Below are 21,412 nucleotides of genomic sequence, written 5' to 3' on the forward strand. Positions count from 1 at the left end.
AGGGTTCAAAGGTGATTCACGAAAATAATTCCAGGATTGAATGGCTTGTCAAATGAAGGCATCTGATTGCTCTGGGCCTGTATTCACTGGAATTCAGAAGAATAAGAGGTGATCTCACTGAAACCTATCAAATAGTAATGGGCTTTGATAGACTGGATGTAGAGAGGATGTTTCCTATAGTGAGAGAGTCTAAGACCAAAGGACACAGCCTCAGAATGGAGGGGCGTCATTAAAAACGTAGATGAGGAGAAATTTCTTTAGCTGCAAGTGGCGAATCTGTGGAATTCTTTGCCACAGGCAGCTGTGGAGGTCAAGACTTTATGTATATTTAAGACGGGTTGATAGATTCTTGATCAATCAGGACATGAAGGCATACAGGGAGAAAGCAGGAGATTAGGGCTGAGAGGAAAATTGGATCAGCCATGATGAAATGGTGAATCGGACTTGATGGGCCAAATGGCTTAATTCTGCTCCTATATCTTATGATCTAAGTATAGAGAAAATGATAGTTTCACTACAAATACATAACTACACAGCTCTCTTAGCAACTGTTACTGTAGGAATTCCAGGCAGCCATTAATCTCTGGATGACTTGCAATCAGGGCCGGGGCCCCTGGGCTGGAGGCACTGATGGCAGACATCCCACCTCTCCCGGAAGTTCCGGGAGTCTCCCGCATATTAATAGTGGCTCCCTAATGCCTGCAAATTATATACAATGTCCTGGAAATTGATTTTCTTGAGAAGCAGCGAGCACGAGAGCAAGAGAGAGAAAGTAAGAGAGAGCGACCACGAGAGAGAGAGCGCGCAAGAGAGACCGCGCCAGTGAGAGAGCGCGAGCAAGAGCGCGTGTGAGTGAGAAAGAGAGAGCGAGTGAGTGCGCGTCATGGCAGAGTGTTCCAAAAAAAGAAATTATAAAACGTATGTCACCCCAGACTACCCTAAAGTGTACCCCTGCCTAATAGGGGTTAAAAATAATGACAGTGTTGCTCGCGGCACTGTTTGCAACAGTGACTTTTCTATTGCCCATGGTGGGTTAAGACTGTAAAAGACATGTTGAGGTGAGTTTAACAGGTGTCATTCGTTCATTAGCATAGCTAACATTATTTAAGCTAGCTGCCAAGGAGCTACTCTATTGCAGACATCCCACCTCTCCTGGAAGTTCCGGGACTCTTCCGCAAATTGATGGTGCTACCTCCCTGAAATGAGTTTTTGCAGGGTGGGATGTCTGTGATGGGCCCCTGCCGACACCGTAAAATGCTGCTGTACCAAGCAAAAAAAGGCAAGAACAAGACCAAAGGTCATACTGATCTAAATATCAAAGCTGTGGACCAAGACATTGATTTAGTACAATACGTAGGCTATAAGCTTACAGGCCTTAAGAGGGAGGACAGAAAGTAATGCAGATTCTCAGTTTGAAGGGCAGCATCTAAAGCATTCAAAAATTGACCTAGACTTAGCGGCTTAGTAAAGTTATGAGGGAGACAAAGTATGATGTACCCAATCTTAAATCTTTATTTAGCTGTTACTGCACATACAATAGGCCTTATTTCTCAAACAATGCCAAAGCATTTTTATCTAGGTATTTTTCTCAACTGTGTGCTCTGAGAAAGTAAAATGGAAATGAGAGACAAAAAGGCCAAGAGAGATGGCACTATGGCAAACTAGGAAACTTGACAATACTCCAACAATCTTTTTGAAAAATGAGATCTAGCACATACTAACCTATTGCTGTGCGGCTTGCAGAGTAAAGACCACTTATTACTTACTAGGTTTGTAAACAGTCAACTATTAGCCTATTGCCACAAAAAAGAGGAACAGCACTGACACACAAGCCAAGATACTTACAAAGTCGGATGCTTGTTTTTTAAAATTAAAGCCTAGTTTTTCTGGATTTCTTCACAGCAAAGTCCTTGATCAGATCACTAAAATCCATTTTCCAAACAAGATCACTTTCAAGTGACATCAGAGTAAAATGATTCAGCCTGTCCTGTCCCATTGTGGATCTGAGCCTATTTTTCCACTAGCTTGAGCTTGGAGAAAGATCGCTCACCACTTGCATTTGTAACAGGGAGAGTGTCAGGTAAAGCCTCAAAGCAATGCTTACATTTGGGAAGATGACCTGCAAGTTTTTTTCTCTGAGGAAGCATAAAAGCTCTGTTGCGGATAAAATATCTTTGCCACTTACAGATTCCCTGATATGGACAATCTCCTCCACAAAACAAAACACACAGCTGGTGGAAGGGGAATACAAGAGCCATTGCCTTGATATGTACTCATCATTTACCAGCTTGCGTTTGAAGTGAAATTTGGAGAAAATACGTCTCTTCTGTTTGTATACTCGTTCCGAAGCTTTGATATCCACATTCTTATTCTGGCAGGACTCCGGCCTTTTCTTAGCCTAGTATACTCGGACTGAATCATCTAACGTTTCCTTTCTCCAGTGAGCAGGATCAGTGCTGTAAGGATCCTCAGTAGCGGTAACGTTAACATTAATGGCGGCCCGACTTGGTTGCTTGGAGGCCTCTGTGGTCGGGAATCCAAAAGTTATGCTCTCTGCCTCTTCAACGTTAGCTGCTGACTGTGGCAAGGACTGTGATCTTGTGCTAACACTGGTGCTAGCGCTAGCTGTTGAACAAGTCTCCATCTGTCCACCGGTCTCAGACTGTGACAAGAGCGATGGTACTGCTGCATCATCGAGAACGGTTTAAAAAATTCTGTCAGTTTCAATTCTGTTGAAGAGTCTCGGCCCGAAATGTCGACTGTACCTCTTCCTAGAAATGCTGCCTGGCCTGCTGCGTTCACCAGCAACTTTGATGTGTGTTGCTTGAATTTCCAGCATCTGCAGAATTCCTTGTGCTTATGTTGTCAATTTCAATATTTTTTTTTAATGCTTCTTTCTCACGGTCCTCTTTTTCTTGTTTCTTTTTTCTTTTCTGTGCTCCACTCTTGTATTTTTTTTTGTCCGCCATGATGATAGCTAGCTATTTTGGGCCTCTCTGCAGCTCTGGCCCCTGGGCTGCAGCCTAGCCAAGCCCTGCCTAAAGTCCAGCCCTGCTTGCAATACATTAAAATACATCAACAAAATTAAAAGTATCTCACTCAACTCTAACTGGACTAAAATTCTTTCATCAGTCTTCCTGCCAATCTGTCAAGCTGTTGCACAATCGTCTTCCTTTGTTAGAGTGAAGTGTTCTAAGTGCCAAGTGTTCTAACACATATGAGAACTTACTTCCACTCATATTTTAAAAATGAGGAATACTATTTAAATGTAAACTGTCCAAGTTACTCATTCCACATTACTGTTCACATTTTGCAGAGGTGAATATATGGAACAAACTTCCAGTTGAGTTAGTAGAGGTCATCACAATTACAATGTTAAGAAGACGTTTAGACAGGCACATGGATTGGACAGGTTTAGAGGGATCTGGGCCAAACGTAGGCAAATGGGACTAGCTCAGCTTCGACAAGTAGTAAAGCTAAAAGGCCTGTATCTAGGCCGTATAACTTTATGACTCAAAGGTAGTGATTAGCAGACGGGATGGGCTACCATAGGTCACAAGTTAACCCTTGCAAAGGCAAACTGTGCAACTGATTTCAATAGATTTTGTAAATACGAGGAATTCTGCAGATGCTGGAAATTCAAGCAACACACATCAAAGTTGCTGGTAAACGCAGCAGGCCAGGCAGCATCTCTAGGAAGAGGTACAGTTGACATTTCAGGCCAAGACCCTTCGTCAGGACTAACTGAAGGAAGAGCTAGTAAGAGATTTGAAAGTGGGAGGGGGAGGGGGAGATCCAAAATGATAGGACAAGACAGGAGCGGGAGGGATGGAGCCAAGAGCTGGACAGGTGATTGGCAAAAGGGATATGAGAGGATCATGAGACAGGAGGCCCAGGGAGAAGGGAAAGGGGGAGGGGGGGAAAAGACCCAGAGGATGGGCAAGGGGTATAGTCAGAGGGACAGAGGGAGAAAAAGGAGAGTGAGAGAAAGAATGTGTGTATATAAATAATGGATGGGGTATGAGGAGGTGGGGCATTAGCGGAAGTTAGAGAAGTCAATGTTCATGCCATCAGGTTTTGTATTTTGTATTCTTTTCCTCTCACTGCTACATCAAGAAGGGTTTATTTTCCAGATGACAAGCACTTCTCATCTAACTGCATCACTAATACCTGGTGTTCTCTAAACTGTCTGAATTTCAAGGCAATGACAGATGTACACAAAATGCAATATAATAAACATCTCAAATACAACTTTATATACAAAACAATTCTCTCTTACACTGAAGGTTAGTTTGCAGGTTCAACCTTATATAAAATGATTTGATTCCTCAATCAATATCTCTTTTTATAATTTATCTCTGGTGTTCACTGTCGCATTTGCCAGGAGTGACTTTAGAACTTCTATAGATTTACAGTGGAGGAATTTATCGATGAGGTATCTCATTATTTACCTGACCCTCCATTCTGAGAGCACTGGCTGATACAAGTGGCTTCCCATTCAGAACACAGGCATCATTGACAAGATATCGTGTGGGAGCATTGTCAGAACAATCTACTACAATATCGTACATAAAATTAGTTTAGAAAAATGTAGATGATCAAAACACAGTTTAACTCTTAATCACTGAATAAAACACAAAAAGGATACTTGCTGAATTAGCTGTCTTGGGTTCTTGAAATTCAACTGAAAGCGACATGGTAGACATTCAACATTTGAATTTAACCTGCAGACCAAAAAGAGTTTCAAGTTAAAACATGTTGGTTAAAAATAAAGTCATTGACCTGACATCTATCAAAACTTGCTGGAGGAACTCAGCAGACCAGGTAGCATCTGTGGAAAAGAGAAAACAGTCGACATTTTGGGCCAAGACCCTTCATCGGGATTAGTAAAAAGGATGAGAAGTCAGATGAAGAAGGTAGGGGTAGGGAAGGAAGAAGTACAAGGTAGTAGTTGATAGGTTAAATCAGGAGAGGGGCAGAGGTGAAGTAAAGAGCTGGGAAGTTGATTGGTGAAAGAGATAAAGGACTGGAGAAGGGGGAATCTGATAGGAGAGGGTAAAAGACCATGGAAGAAAGGGAAGGGGGCAGAGCACCAGAGAGAGGTGTTGGGCAGGTAAGGAGATAAGGTGAGAGAGGGAAACAGGAACTGTGAAGGAGAGGGATGGGGGCAATTACAAGAAGTTCAAGAAATCAGTGTTCATGCCATCTGGTTGGAGGCTCCCAAGATGGAACTGCTTGGTGCTGCTCCTCCAACTTGAGTGTGGCCTCATCAAGCAGCAGAGGAAGCCATAGACAGATAGATCAGAATGGTAAGTAGAATTGAAATGGGTAGTTAGTGGGAGATGACTTTATGATGATTTTTTTCTTTCCCCTTTTTTCCTCTGTTTTTCTCCCTCTGTCTCTCTCACTATAACTCCTTGCCCATCCTCTGGGCATCCCCCCAACTTTCTTTCTCCCTAGGCCTCCTGTCCCATGATCCTCTCCCTTCTCCAGCCTCGTATCCCTTTTCCCAATCAACTTTCCAGCTCATAGCTCCATCCCTCCCCCTCCTGTCTTCCCCTATCATTTTGGATCTCCCACTCCCCCCCCCACACACTTTCAAATCTCTTGCTATCTCTTCTTTCAGTTAGTCCTGACGAAGGGTCTCGGCCCGAAATGTCGACTGTACCTTTTCCTATAGATGCTGCCTGGCCTGCTGCATTCACCGGCATTTTTTGTGTGTGTTGCTTGAATTTCCAGCATCTGCAGATTTCCTCCTGTTTGCGTTTTTAAAGTCACTGGGAGATGGCTTTTTCTGGCAAGTGAGCCTAGGTGCTCGGCGAAGCAGTCTGTCAGTCTACGTCAGGTCTCACCGATATACAGGAGGCTATACTGGGAGCACCGGATACAGTAGATGACCCCCCAGTAGCATCACTGGTGAGGTGTTGCCTCACCTGGAAGGACTGCTTGCGGCTCTGAATGATAGTGAGGAAGGAGGTTAGGGTCAGGTTTGACAACTGTTCCACTTGCAAAGACAAGTAACAGCAGAAAGATCAGTGGGGAGGGACAAACGGACAAGGGAGTCATGTAAGTAGCGATCCCTGTAGAAAGTGGAATGTGTGGGGGAGAGAGGCAGATGTGCTTGGTGGTGGGATCCCATTGGAGATGGTGGAAATTACGGGGAATTATGGGCTCTACCATGATAAAAAGAGCACATGAATCACAAATAAAAAATTCTCAGTTAAATCAATCAAAATCCCTGGCTGTAATATTCTTTTATGTGAGTAAAGAGCTGAGTGCTGAACACTTCTTGTAAATAAGAAAAAGATACATTTGTAATACTTGCAATTTTCAATTTCTTAGCATCAAAGGGGTTTGGGAGGATGTATACAAAATCGATACAAAGCATAGCATGATGAATATGTGAAGTTAAGCAATGGGCCTTAAATAAGAAAATGTTTCAAATGGAATCTCACTTTCACAAGCAAATATTTGAAAAGCTGCAATTGAAATGTCTTGAAAAAATTGGGTATCTGCTGATCTGACGGAATACAAATCAGGAAACTGGGTAATCTGGTCAGAGAATGTTTGTCTCCTTAAGAAAAAAGTGGGAAGATTCACATCAGGACAGATAAAGGGATACATTGTTCATTAAACAAGGACAAGTGTTTCCAAAACCACACCTAAGTAAGCATTGTTTCCAGAGGGTGATTAGTAGCCACTGAATTCTAAACCAATAAGTAGTCAACACTAATTGAAAGAGGAGTCAGAGGAAAACTGGCAAAGAAACAAGTGCAAGTCCTATAAGACAGGGGCTTGATATCAAAGCAGATCCATTTAGTATTTCAAAGTCTATAATTTTGCTAACACTTTGACCACAAGGCCATCAGGCAGTGGTCGGCACGAAGTGTCCTGCAGGCACTGCAGGAGAAGGACGTGATGGACACAGTGGGGTGGTTCCCTGAGCAGACTGTCCAGTTCATCTGGCAAAATGCCTCATTGCCAGATCTCACCAACAGGCACCAAGACCTCGCCTGGCTGGCGGTGAGAGGGGCCCTCCCAGTCAGAGCCCTCCTGTACGCCCGGAATGTCGTCCCCGCACCCCACTGCCCACGGGAGGACTGCAGTGAGGAGGAGTCTGTGACCCACCTCTTCGCACACTGCCAGTTCGCAAAGAGGGTGTGGAGGAGGATGGACGGGCTAGTGTCACGTTTTATCCCCAGCAGCTGCGTAACAGAGGACTCTCTGATCTACGGGCTGTTCCCGGGGACGCACACGGAGACCAACGTCCGGTGCTGCTGGCAGATCATCAACTCGGTGAAAGACGCTCTTTGGTCAGCCCGAAACTTGATGATCTACCAGCACATGGAGATGTCCGTGGGAGAATGCTGCCGACTGGCACACTCTCGGCTGCAGGAGTACGTGCTGAGGGACGCACTGAAACTCGGTGCAGCCACCGCAAGGGCCCGGTGGGGAAGGACCACAGTATAGGCTTTCTCCACCCATGGGAGTGGGAGGGGTCGGTGGGCGAGGAGTATACCCCTCAACAATGAGATGCTAAGCTGAACTACTGGAGTGCCACGTGGGTGGCTATAAACATGGATATTTTACGGAGTATAATGGAAACGTATGTAAAGGATGAAAAGTTATTGAATGGTTTATTGTATATATTTATTTTTGAATAAAGTATATTTTGAAATATAAAAAAATCTGAATATAGAGCAAGTTCTAAGTTAGTAATCAGTCTGATAGGATGGAACTAAATTACGTATCACATCCTTGACATCCTCTTTGGAAATCATGCATGCACACTTTCCATACTTGTCAGCATAAAGATGTTTGGAAGAGATTATTTTTAACTACAATTTATTCCATGTTAATTAATATCAAATCATTGGAATTTAAGGACTCACAATTTTAGTATTTTAAAGTTACATTTTTAATAAATTCACAAAATCAGTTTATCATTACAGCAAAGAGTCAGTCATTCAGCTCATACCATCTGTGTCATCTCTTTGTAGAAGATTCCACAGTCCATTTCCCTCTCCTTTTCCCTTAGACTTGAAATCTTTTTTTCCATAATAAAATCAATGTAATAACAGCAATAACTGCAGATCAATAGAAAGAACTTGTGAAATGCAATTTTGTTTTTGGCTATGTTGGTGGACACACTTCAATACTAAAGTTGCTCAACTGAAGTCTATTAAGATTGATAATCTCAGCTGTATATTCATTTAATTAAGGATATGACTGACATGAGGAAACCACAACAACATAAATCCACTGAGACGTCTTAATGAGATTGTACTGCACCCAAGGAAAACCTCTTTCTTTTGAACTCTCAAAGAAAAATAACAGATTTAAAGAACTTCACATACTGATTTATTGCAGTTGCCGCAGACAATGCTTTCGATATGGCCACCTTATCCTCGGCATGGAGAACCTGTCTCTGTACGTTACTGAGCTCCACATCATCGTAATCCAGAAGTCCCGACCAACCTAAATTGACATTCAAATATCACTATACATTCCCACAGATCTTTGGATCTTGTCCCCTATAACACTGATTTATTAAAATGTGCTGCTGAACAAGTTAGCTTTTTACAGAACCAATAGGTGGAAAGCAAGAGTCAGCCTATTACTGGTTTCTGCAGAACTTTACCAGGTTTTAGAGGTGCTGTTGCCACTGTTGAAATAAACTATTTACTACTTGAAAAAACTATGAAAATACAGATGTTTCTCTGTGAGACAGAATGTGAAATCAACCCTGAATCAACCCCACAGCACCAGAGTTTTGAGCATATTAAAAAAAAGTCTTATTTTTGTTGCAGTCAGCAAAAAAAAAGGGAATAATTTATTAAGAGACATTATGATAACTCAGGTAATATACTCCCATTTATTAAAATAGTCTGCAATTCATAATTCAAATGGTCATCCCCGATGGAATGCAGAAACAGGAGAAACTATTCAGCTGCTACCAGGGAGGCTACCCAAGTGCCAGATGAAATAACTAAGAGTATCAGAAGGCAATCAGTGGCGGAGTCAAGAGATAGAAATTTAGATGGTCTTACTGATGGCATTGAAAACTAGTCAGAAACTCAACATTACACCAAAATACTTCAACATTCTGTTGATTTTAGAGAGTTACCAGCAGAAGAATGGAGTCAGTGCCTGGAAAATATAGACTGTGACACGGACTGAAGATAAGAGTATTGAGTTGGAGAAATCTCTGCTCATCCATCAATGGATATCAGACAATTTAGTGACAGCTGAGAGGACAAGAAAGGCAAAGGTGAGGTAAAGCTGGCTGTCATCGAGCATCACACGGACTTTTATGTGGTTTCAGGTGACATTGTTGAAAGTACAGATACAGATTTAAAAAAGACCTGGAGGAAGCCCTTAGGAAAGAGCATAACTAATGATGGGGAGCAGGAAGAAAAACCATTGCCTGCAATTTTATGACAATAATTGCATTGACAAGAAATATACCAGGCAACATGTAAAGCATTCTTCTCATCATTGCTCCTACTTTCCCATCATTGATTGAACTTCTTAGTTTATCTATCACAGAACGTGATGTTCTTTCCCCACAAGTAAATCGATATACCAGTTTTGCTCTTATTTAATCCATGTGGTTTCGTATCTTTCCTTCTCCATCCATGCAATATACTATATCTTAGAACTAAGCTGTTCATCTTGAACTTGTGCATGGAACAACAAATTATTAATATCAAGCAACAATACACTGTGATGAGAATACACATAGATGTTAGCTGTCCTGTGAGATCAGCAGTTGGTCTGCCACCTGTCCTCAGGGGAAGGAGAGATAAGGGACAATGAAGCAGCATCTGGAGATGTGTAATGAAGGGACGGGAGAGAGAGCTGTCTGGAGCGGCTCCCCCTTTGAACCCTGAACTGTTTGAAGTGATGGACAGGCGATACCCCAGCAGGGGGATAAAAAGGGATAGGTTCGCTAAGGCAGGACACACACGACACCCGAGGTAACGAGACCCTGGAAGCGGTGCGCCTCTCACGAGTCGGTGGGAAGTACCGGACCTTAAACGCACAGGGTGGAAAGGTACGATCAGCGGGAACCCGGTATGCGTCCGCCCTTGCTTGGGTGCCGGGTTCACTGCGGAGGATCGACCGCATCTGGAGGAGGGGTCACAGTCGGTGACCTCAGGTGACATCACAAAGGACCGGCCCGGAAGCTGTTTGTGAGCAATATCGCCGGTCTGTGAGTGGAAGCCGTGTCTGAATGATCAGCCGTTCCCGTTCTCTCTCTCCCCCCACGTTGTCCATCGCCATGGCAACGATTACTGCGAACTGAACTACTAAATTGGACTGAACTTTGTGTCACTTTGAAATTGGTCATTTATCCCTAGACAACGATAGAGCTTGATTGATGCTGTTATCTTAATTCTGTGCACATGTGTGTTTATCATTGCTGAACTGTTGCATTTATTATCCTTTCGATTACTGTGTTGCTTGTTTCTTTAATAAAACTTTCTTAGTTCTAGTAATCCAGACTCCAACTGAGTGATCCATTTCTGCTGGTTTGGCAACCCAGTTACGGGGTACGTAACATAAGTGGGGTTCTCGTCTGCGATTTTGAACGCTAAATTTGGGACGGAGTAAATTGATTGGGTTAAAATTCCCGAAAGAAAGAAAAGACAAACCGCAGCAATGGAGGCTGAGGAATTTATAAAGGCGCCGACCTTGGAGGCATTAGAGGATGCCAGGAAATCGGAATTGGTAGCTGTGGCCAAACGGTTGAATCTCGCTAAGGTGAAGTCGAGGAGAGGAGATACAATGAGGAGAGAGGAGATACACAGAGCTATTGTAGAGCACTATGTATCTAAAGGTGTGTTTCCCCAAGGCGAGCTGGGGGTGGTGTCTATTGAAAAACCTGCTGGAGACGCGGTACGGGTGCAGCTTGAAAAACAGACTCGAGCACGAGTTCCGGGTACGACAGTTGGAGCGAGAAGAGAAAGAGGTAGAAAGGCAAGAGAGAGAGAGAGACAGTTGGAGAGAGAAGAGAAAGAGAGGCAATGGGAGCGAGAAGAGAGAGGGAAACAGAGGGAAAGGGAATTTGAGCTGGAGAAGTTAAAGATAAGGGCCGAGCAGGGGCTCGTACCGAACCAAGGTGGAGGGTTCCGGGCGACCCAGGTTAGGCTGGTTCCCCCATTTGACGATACCGACGTGGATCGGTACTTCCTCCATTTCGAAAAAGTGGCTATAAGTCAGGACTGGCCGAGGGATAAGTGGGCTGTGTTACTTCAGAGTGTACTGAAAGGGAAGGCCCAAGAAGCTTACTCCGCTTTGTCCGCGGAATATGCCCTGAGGTATGAGGTGGTGAAAGAGGCTATCCTCAGGATTTATGAGTTGGTCCCGGAGGCATACCGGCAGAGGTTCCGGAATGCGAGGAAGCAGTGGGACCGCACGTGCTTGGAGTTTGCCCGTGAGATGCAGACGTATTGTGAGCGTTGGTGCGCCTCGAAGGGGGTAGAGGGGGATTATGACAGACTGCTACAACTGATCCTGATTGAGCAGTTTAAAGGTTGTGTCCCTGAGGGTATGAGACCCTACATCGATGAGAAAGAGGCAGCCACGTTAGCCGCAACTGCTAAGTTAGCGGATGAGTATGCGTTGACGCATAAAATGAAGTTTGCTCCGAGTAAAGGCTACCAGAAGGGTAGTCAGGACGGCGGGGAGAGTCCGCCGGAAAAGTCAGAAAGTAAGCCGGGGACTAGTGAAAAGGATAAGGTAGAACGGGAGCAGTCTGGTAGGAAGTCTCCTGGGGTCGTCTATTATAATTGTGGGAAAGTCGGACACTTTGCGTCCAGGTGCTTTGCCCCAAAGGAGGAGACGGGGAAAGGAAAAACGGCAATTTTGAATGGCTGTATCGAGCTGCTAAGCGAACCGCTAGGGAAGGGCAGGTCTGCCAAAGTCCAGGAAGGGCGTGAGAGGTTTATCTCGGCCGGATTGGTGTCAGTGAAAGAGGGGTTAAAACCAGTTCCAGTGCGGATCTGGAGAGACACGGGAGCGTGTCAGTCACTAATACTGAAGAGTGTATTAGAGTTTAGCTCAGAGACCCAGACGGGGGAGGTAGAGGTCAAAGGTGTTGGGGAAGGGACAGAGTCAGTCCCTTTGCACCAGATACACTTACAAAGCAACCTGGTCTCTGGACTAGTCACGATCGGGGTGAGGTTCGAATTACCGATGAAAGGCGCGGAAGTGTTGCTCGGTAATAACATCGCCGGGGGAATCGTGTTCCCAATCGTGAGATTGACAGGTCAGCCTGCCAGCAGTGAGGCCCCGCCCATGGACTCACAGGTTCATCATGGGGCTGCGGTAGTGAATTTAGCTGAGATGTTTCTACCAGTCTTGTACGAGACGGGGGTAGAAAATGAAAAGGAGTGTAGTGGGACAAGAGGTAGTGAGGGAGCTGGGACAGGTGTAGCAGTAGCCAGGAAAGAATTTGTGCAGACGCAGGAGCGAGACGAGGGGCTGATGGTTTTGGCAGAGACAGCTCTCTCTGACACAGCTTTAACAAGGGAACTAGTAGGCTATTGTGTGGAGGAGGAAGTGCTAAGGAAAAAAGGGAAATCAAGTACAGTACCCGCAGATGAGGAGTGGGGGGTGGTGCAAAAGAGTTATGGGGATGAGGTTCTTAACATGGCCCACGAGGTACCCCCCGGTGGACATTTTGCGGTGCTGGAGGAAACAGTTGGTGGAATCATGAAAGAGGTTTACCGGCTGCCCAGGGGGAAGGATGTTATTGATCATGACCGACGCGAACTGAGACGGTCACAGGCTTTTGATATGCTAACAAACCTAGTCGGTGTTAGCGTGGAAATCAATGAAGCTAGGGGCCCCCTGATAAGTGAAAAAAACCATTTTGAAAAGATTAGTATGGGATCGATCAGATGGGAGAAGGCTATTGTTTTGGCCAGGTCTACTGATAAAGTCTCTCCCTTAATCCCCGAACAAAGCGAATCTTTAGCAGAAGTAATTAAACGACTCGCACCTGTGTGCTTGATTGTCCCGAGGCGATGCAAAGAACTGGGACGTTGGGTGATGTCTGTTATAATAGGTCAGCCTAGCAAACAACCATATATAATGAGTAATTCAGTGACTAAAGGGCTGATGAACACAGAGGTGTGTATTGGCAATTTAATACGGCTGTCTGAAGCCAGCTTGATAGTGAACCTTGAAAAAAATGAATTCGGCCACACGAGGGTCACTTACCTGGGAATTGTGGTGACACAGGGGCAGCTGGCAGCGGTGCAAGCTACAGTGCAGGCTATCGCTGACCTCCCAACCCCGACAGACAAGAGGGCCCTCAGAAGGCTCTTGGAGATGGTGGGGTACTGTAGGAAGTTTTGCAATAACTCTGCGGTCAATACCCCTCCCCCTCCTACTAAACCCTTGCGAAAGAAAACTGAGTCGGAATGGGATGACCCTTGTCATTGTGGTCCGGGACAAAACCAAATGAGAGGTTACATTGGTCGCAATTCATCAGTGTTTTTGGCCACTATGAAGTTTGCTGAGTTGGAGCCAGGTCTAAGGGATTATTAATAACACATATAAAAGGGACAGAAAATGTGATGACTGTCTGTCAAGGTGTTGACAACTTCAAATTCTCTGTATTAGCCAAATAGCTGATAACGATGTATATTGGTGCGTATCAAATAATATATTCATGTTTGTAATTTTTACCCCCCGGTAAAAATCCTTAAGGGGATGGGGAGTGTGACGAGAATACACATAGATGTTAGCTGTCCTGTGAGATCAGCAGTTGGTCTGCCACCTGTCCTCAGGGGAAGGAGAGATAAGGGACAATGAAGCAGCATCTGGAGATGTGTAATGAAGGGACGGGAGAGAGAGCTGTCTGGAGCGGCTCCCCCTTTGAACCCTGAACTGTTTGAAGTAATGGACAGGCGATACCCCAGCAGGGGGATAAAAAGGGACAGGTTCGCTAAGGCGGGACACACACGACACCCGAGGTAACGAGACCCTGGAAGCGGTGCGCCTCTCACGAGTCGGTGGGAAGTACCGGACCTTAAACGCACAGGGTGGAAAGGTACGATCAGCGGGAACCCGGTGTGTGTCCGCCCTTGCTTGGGTGCCGGGTTCACTGCAGAGGATCGACCGCATCTGGAGGAGGGGTCACAGTCGGTGACCTCAGGTGACATCACCAAGGACCTGCCCGGAAGCTGTTTGTGAGCAATATCGCCGGTCTGCGAGTGGAAGCCGTGTCTGAATGATCAGTCGTTCCCGTTCTCTCTCCCCCCCCCCCACGTTGTCCATCGCCATGGCAACGATTACTGCGAACGGAACTACTAAATTGGACTGAACTTTGTGTCACTTTGAAATTTGGTCATTTACCCCTAGACAACGATAGAGCTTGATTGATGCTGTTATCTTAATTCTGTGCACATGTGTGTTTATCATTGCTGAACTGTTGCATTTATTATCCTTTCGATTACTGTGTTGCTTGTTTCTTTAATAAAACTTTCTTAGTTCTAGTAATCCAGACTCCAACTGAGTGATCCATTTCTGCTGGTTTGGCAACCCAGTTACGGGGTACGTAACAACACACACACACACACACACACACACACACACACACACAATGCTGGAGGAACTACGGAGGGCACCCTGGGGCTCACCTTGAAACACTATTTATTCCTCTCCATAAATGCTGCCTGACCTGCTGAGTTCCTTCAGCATTTTGTGTGTGCTGCTGTGGGTTTCCAGCAGAATCTCATGTGTTTAAAGTTATTAATAGGTGTGGTTAAAAAAAATGAAACTCTAGTCTGGTCTCTGCAAAGCTTCACTTGCCTCAGCCAATTAGTCAAGAAATCAAGTATACATAAGCATTATTTATCCTGAGTATAAAATAAAGGAAACCTGTGTCAATTTCCTCTAAGACATCTTCAGCAAAATCTTTTGGAGAAAAAAAAAGGCAAAGGAAACAAAATTTACTATGATCTTACTAATGCCTGCAACTGCCAGGTATTGCACAGCGGGGAAGCCCAATCCTCCGCATCCTACAATTAGAACAGCTTTCTTGGAGAGGTTGAGTTGACCTATTAACATTAAATTTTAAAACAAAGATTAATTTTAACTAAAATTATACAGTGAAGAATACGGTGTCAACAGATTTGTGCAAAGCAACCAACATCTTTTCACACAGTATGTGTGAGTGAATAACACTGATAACTAGAAGAGACTGAAAATTTAGTCAAATAGATGATAGAACAATAAACAAGGTTTGGTTACACCAAATAGCTTTGTTTTGTGTTCCAATTTCTATATACAGTAATAAAATTTTGAAATGTTCTATTTGAAGAATTAGGCGTTTCATTGTGATTGTCATCTATAATGCTTGTGGTTTCCCTGAGTTTTAAAGCACAGTATCACATGATATCTGAAAATCCTGTGATCATACAATTGTATGCCTTTCTCAAATTGCTTCGAGAGTAAATACAGAGATTGGCCACATGGCAGAACTGTTGAGAAAACCGAGCATAAAATTAGAACACAAACAAAGGGTCTTGGCCCAAAACTCACCTGTACCTCTTCCTATAGATGCTGCCTGGCCTGCTGTGTTCCACCAGCATTTTGTGTGTGTTGATAAGATTAGAACACATGATTTTTGTGTCAAGAAAATGATACATAAGCTTTAAAGCTGTCCTCTTTTTGACATAGCCAGATTACTTTTCTGCACCTCTAAGCAGATGGGCAAAATGTTTATGCAGACCCAAAACTAGATTGCATTTCAAATATTTAATAAGAGAGGCACAGTAGCATAGTGGTTAGCAGAATGCTGACCTTGGTGTCTGTAAGGAATTCGTATGTGACCGTGTGGCTTTTCTCCGAGTGCTCTGGTTTCCTCCCACAGTCCAAAAACATTCTGAATGCTAGGTTAATTAGTTTTAGTAAAGTGTCCCAGGATTAAGCTAGGTTTAAAATTGGGAACAGCTCAAAGGACTGAAAGGGCTGATTCCACATTGTATCTCAAATAATAAAACTAAAATAAGATGCAAGTTGGTATTATCACTACCATATAATTGGGTTATTATTGTCACATGTATTAAGATATAGTGAAAAAAAATGATTTTGCATAACATCTGTACTGGTTATTTGAGAAATATAAGGAGAATGAAAGGAATTTTGCCTTTGGTAAAAAATTGTTTTTAAAAACGCAAACACGAGGAATTCTGCAGATGCTGGAAATTCAAGCAACACACATCAAAGTTGCTGGTAACGCAGCAAGCCAGGCAGCAACTCCAGGAAGAGGTACAGTCGCAGGCCAGGCAGCATCTCTAGGAAGAGGTACCTCTTCCTAGAGATGCTGCCTGGCCTGCTGTGTTCACCAGCAACTTTGATATGTGTTGCTTAAAAAATTGTTTAATTGTTTTCTTACAGGATTAGGTATCATTCACTTGCTTTGGCTTTTCATTCCTTTTTGGTCCAAGTGGCTTGCTAGGCCATTTGAAATGCAGTTAAGAGTTGCATATAAAGAAACTAAATTGGGTCATCACATTTCCATACACAGAAGGCACAAGCCAATCTCATGGTTTCCACAAAATTCCAATACTTTCATGATCATCCTTAGTGATTTTTTTCTAGATATTTTACTCATATATATTTAATTACTTGATTGCAAATTTCCCAAATGTCATAATACCATTCAAGCGTGTCAGAGTCGCAGTTACGCAGCATTGGAGCAGACTCCTCATCCTACCATACGAATGATGACTCTCAAGAACCAACTCTACTACTCCCCCTTACTATCACTTGGCTTCTAAACCTTCCATGTCGTGGTGGTTCAAGCACTTGTCCAGATACGATTTAAATTTTTTGAAAGCACCACCATCTCAAATAGTGCTTCTAAACTCCAAACACCCTCTGAATGATAATATTTTTCTTGTTATCCTCTCTAACTCCTCACCTGAAACCTTTGATCTGTTTTTAAGACATCTCCATTAAGGAAAGAAAAAATATTCTTATTATCCACTTTACCTGTGCAATCATAATTTTTCATACCACTATCAGATTCCCCCTCAGTTCAAAGGGAAACAAACCCAGCCAATGCAGTTTCTCATCATAACTGAAACACTTCATTGCAAGCAACATCCTGACAAATCTCATCTGAGCATGCGCCAATCACATCCTTCCTATAATGCTGCAAGCAGAACTATATATACTGCTCCTGCTGGGACTTCAAAATGTTGTAAGATTGTACCAGGAGCTCTTATGCACTTAAATTAGCCTAGCAAATGAAAATCAACATTCTGTAAGCCCCCTTCACCACCTCATCTACCTGTGCTGTCACCTGTAGTTACCTTTGGACTTGTATACCAAGGTCACTCTGGTCTTCAATCCACTTATGGTCCTTTCCCTTCACTGTGCATGTTCTACCCTCAATTGCCAGAGCACCAGCCCAAGACACGAGCTGTTGTGCTACTCTGATTACTAAATATCACATAATTTGATCAATCATTTGAACTGTGCAACAACACAAATGTTGCTAAGCAATCAGTCCTGCAGAAGGATATTGGTCATTGCTTCATCAAAATCTTTAGTCCATCCTCTGTAGAAAAAAGCTTGGTATTTAGGTTTTGACAGAAAGTAAACAACAAATAAAAGCAGCAATGCCAAATTTGTCTGTTTTTCCATTCAGCTAAATCCTGGCTTGGGCATAAACAAGGAATCTAACCCCAAACAGAAATTCAAGCACGCTTTCTGAACAAACAAGTTACATGAAAGCAGGCTAAAGAATTACAACCTAACAGATTTGATAGAATTCTGTGTTCATTAAAACTTGCTACTGTACTTTGCTGCACTATCCACTGTTGAAAGTTAACTGAAACATAATTTCAGCAGGAGGTAAATGAATTCTTACAATACGACTCCATGAACACAAAACAGTTGTTCAAAATAGTAATGAAACAAATGGTTGATTTCAATGAATTTAAATAGTATACAAATGACAACAATTTAAATAGTATACAAATGAAAGAAACATCAATATACTGTTGCAGATTTCTAGGTCAAGGTCACAAGCCTGCAGTACCGCCAAAATTGAACTCCAAATTTGCTGTCCAGTCTTGTTTAACTGAATTTAATTTCACAACTCACCGTTATGGGAGTTGAACTTGTGCTCTCTGTGGTTGGTGGCCCAATTCCATGACCACCACACTAATATAGTCCTTACCTGTTAATTAAAATCATACAATTTGCATTCTACTTTTTTCTATCATTACCTTTGACTCCAATTTCTGGAATGATGAGCTGTCTGCTGTACCTCATGATTTCTTCTTTTGAGAGTGATTTATCTTCCAGTGTAGGAATCTCTGTAACTTGTTGAACTAATGTGAATTTATTTCCAGAATGAGAATTCTGGAAAAAAAAAGCATTATCAGGCTGAGAGAATGAATACAATGGTCTTTAAAATTCCACAGAAATCCATAATACCCATAATAAAATGAACAAAATGAGTGACTATACAAATTCTATACCCACAGGACCCAATGTATTTTTGTCATGATAAAATCTGGACACACAAAAATAAAAATTTTAGCAAAGCATTCCCTGGCAGTATTTTGCTAATAACCAAGAGCGAAGCAGAAGAAGATTAAAGCATAGAAATAAGAATTTAGAATTCCCAGCAAAATTTAGTTGTACAAGTAAAGAACAGCAAGACCACTTGGGAAATGGTAGTCATGACTTTTGTAATGGTGGGGAGAAGGGGGGACAGGGGTGCCAGAAAGAACTGGGTCACTTAAGATTTAAGGGCACAGAGTATCCTTACATTTGGGTCTAGCTTCATGGAAGACACAAAGAGAATCACAGATATATGATCAAAGTTCAAAAGTCCAAAAGTAAATTATGTCTAGAGTTAAAGAAGCAAATAATAGAATTACCCTCAGCAAAGTGTACTGGAGAAATTTATGAATATATTTTTTGAGGTGCAGCATGGAATATGCCCTCCTGACCCTTTAAGCCTCGCCGCCCAGCAATCCCACCAATCACGGGACAATTTACGATGACCAACCGGTACCTCTTTGGACTGTGGGAGGAAACTGAAGCACCCAGAGGAAACCCACACGGTCTCGAATGTACAAATTCATTACAAGCAGCAGCAGGTCACCTGAACTGTAAAGCATTGTGATAACCACTACATTACCATTAGCCATTTAAAAGATAATGAATCCTCAGGACCTGACAACCAAAAATTGTAAACAAAATGGCCGCTGGTAGAGTATATGCACTTGTTGACAGTCTGAAAATTTAGATGACGACAGAACATTTCCCACAGACTGGAAGTTAATACATGCAATCTCACTATGTACCAAAAGAGATAAAACAGGAAACTATTGTTGGTTAATCGGTCATTGTTAATTGTCCTGAGATTAAGCTAGGGTTAAAGCAGGGGTTGCTGGGTGGCACAGCACAAAGCGCCGGAATAGCCTATTCCGCAGTGCATCTCTAAATAAAACCCATCTAAGTTACTTGTGATAACAGAATCAGAATTGGTCCATCTTTGACACTGGCTTGGTTTTTTCTTCATCGAGCAACCTGACCTGCTGGCAACATCCTTCAGCTCTGCATTCCTCAACCTTCATTTTCCTTTTTTCATTCTCACTCTCAAAATGCCATAGTTTTATAGCTTTGTTCATACTCTCTCTAACAGGCCTGATTATGCCACCAATCAGAAGACCTTATTATCTACATGGCATTTTTGGTCTCTCTCTTTTTTAGATATAATCTTTTCCCTAAATTAACCTCATATTTAAACAGTACCTTTTTAACCTCATCAGAATGTCTAAAACTAAATACAACAAATAAATGCAACACACACAAAATGCTGGAGGAACTAAGCAGAAACGTCGACTGTACTCTTGTCCCTGGATGTTGCCTGGGCTGCTGAGTTCCTCCAGCATTCTGTGTGTGCTGCTTGGATCTCCAGCATCTGCAGATTTTCTCTTGTTTGTCATTAAAATACATCTCTGGGGTCCATTCAAAAGCACTTCTTCAAAGATTTACTTGACCCTGACTGGCCTGTCGAGATTCAAGATTGTTTAATGTCATATCCAATACACAAGTGTAAAGGACAATGAAATAATTGTTACTCTGGATTTGATGCAGCACAAAAAATAAGATAGAGAACAAAATAATAATAAAAACACACAATAGAAATGCACTATATAGCTCATATACATATGTTGATTTAAGTCCATAAAGTGCTGCTCGGCACAGGAATATCATCAGGTGATGGATAGGAAATGATAAAGTAGTGGTGATGAGTGGCATGGTGGGCTGGGTTAGTGGGTGGAGTTGAGGATCAGCCTTACTGATCGGGGAAAGTACCTGTTTCTGAGTCTGGTGGTCCTGGCATGGATGCTGCAGAGCTTCCTCCCTGATACGTGGGATAAACAATCCAGGAGCCAGGGTGGGTGGGATCCTTCATGATATTACTGGCCTTTTTCCAGCATCTTTCTGTATATACGTCCTTGATGGAAAGTAGGCTGCTCCAGGCTGTTGATGATGCATTTGGGCAGTTTTGATTACCTATTGTAGAGCCTTCCTGTCCATTGCATTGCAATTTCCTTATCGTGCAGCCTGTTACGATGCTCTCTCCTGCATATCTATAGAATGACATGAGTGTAGATGTGTATAGTTCAGGTCTGTACTGTTTTGTGCACTTTATGTAGTCTTGTGTAGGTCTGTAGTCTAGTGTAGTTTTTGTGTTGTCTTACGTAGTCTAGTGTAGCCTTCTGTTGTCTTACTTAATCTTGTGTAGTTTTGTGTTGTTTCGTATAGCACCATGGTCCTGGAGGAATGTTGTTTCATTTTTACTGTGTACTGTACCAGCAGTTTATGTTCAAAATGACAATAAAAAGCAACTTGACTTGACTCTCTTCAGCCTCCTTAGAAGGTAGAGGCATTGATGAGCTTTCCTGTTTGTGTAGGGTGTGTTCTGAGACCATGAGAGCTTGTGTGAGACGAGCACTCCCAGAAGTTTGAAACCTTGCAGTTTCCGCTGCTGAGCCGCCGATGTACAGGGGCATAAGCTGTACAAGCTCTGAAGTTGATAACTATCTCCATTGCCTTGCTGACATCGAGGAAGAAATTATTTTTGTTTGCCACCTCCTCTCTGTAGGCCATCTCATTGTGACAGTGTCAGCCTGGAACAGTCAATCCTCCTAGAAAATACTGTGTGGATAGCACGACTGTGGTGGGTCTCATCAGCAAGAATGATGAGTCAGCATACAGAGAGGAGGTGCAGCGGCTAACAGACTGGTGCAGAGCCAACAACCTGTCTCTGAATGTGAACAAAACAAAAGAGATGGTTGTTGGCTTCAGGAGGACACGAAACAACCACTCTCCGCTGAACATCAACAACTCCTCTGTAGGG

At 43.1% G+C, this 21,412-nt stretch overlaps 1 protein-coding gene across 1 annotated transcript in view; it reads right to left on the reverse strand.

Moving 5' to 3' along the window:
- The window catches only part of LOC140201988 (adenylyltransferase and sulfurtransferase MOCS3-like), a 47,010-nt gene extending 25,848 nt beyond the window's left edge, over positions 1-21,162 (reverse strand). Inside the window, exons 1-6 of the mRNA XM_072266854.1 lie at positions 21,025-21,162; positions 18,258-18,393; positions 14,982-15,074; positions 8,358-8,478; positions 4,650-4,724; positions 4,452-4,569 (exon numbers count right to left, since the gene is read on the reverse strand). Of these exons, the coding sequence (XP_072122955.1) occupies positions 4,452-4,569; positions 4,650-4,724; positions 8,358-8,478; positions 14,982-15,074; positions 18,258-18,393; positions 21,025-21,162 (681 nt within the window). The remainder of the gene's footprint in view (positions 1-4,451; positions 4,570-4,649; positions 4,725-8,357; positions 8,479-14,981; positions 15,075-18,257; positions 18,394-21,024) is intronic.
- Between the last annotated feature and the right edge of the window lie 250 nt (positions 21,163-21,412).

This window comes from Mobula birostris, chromosome 8 (genome assembly GCF_030028105.1).
Source record: "Mobula birostris isolate sMobBir1 chromosome 8, sMobBir1.hap1, whole genome shotgun sequence".
NCBI lineage: Eukaryota > Metazoa > Chordata > Chondrichthyes > Myliobatiformes > Myliobatidae > Mobula > Mobula birostris.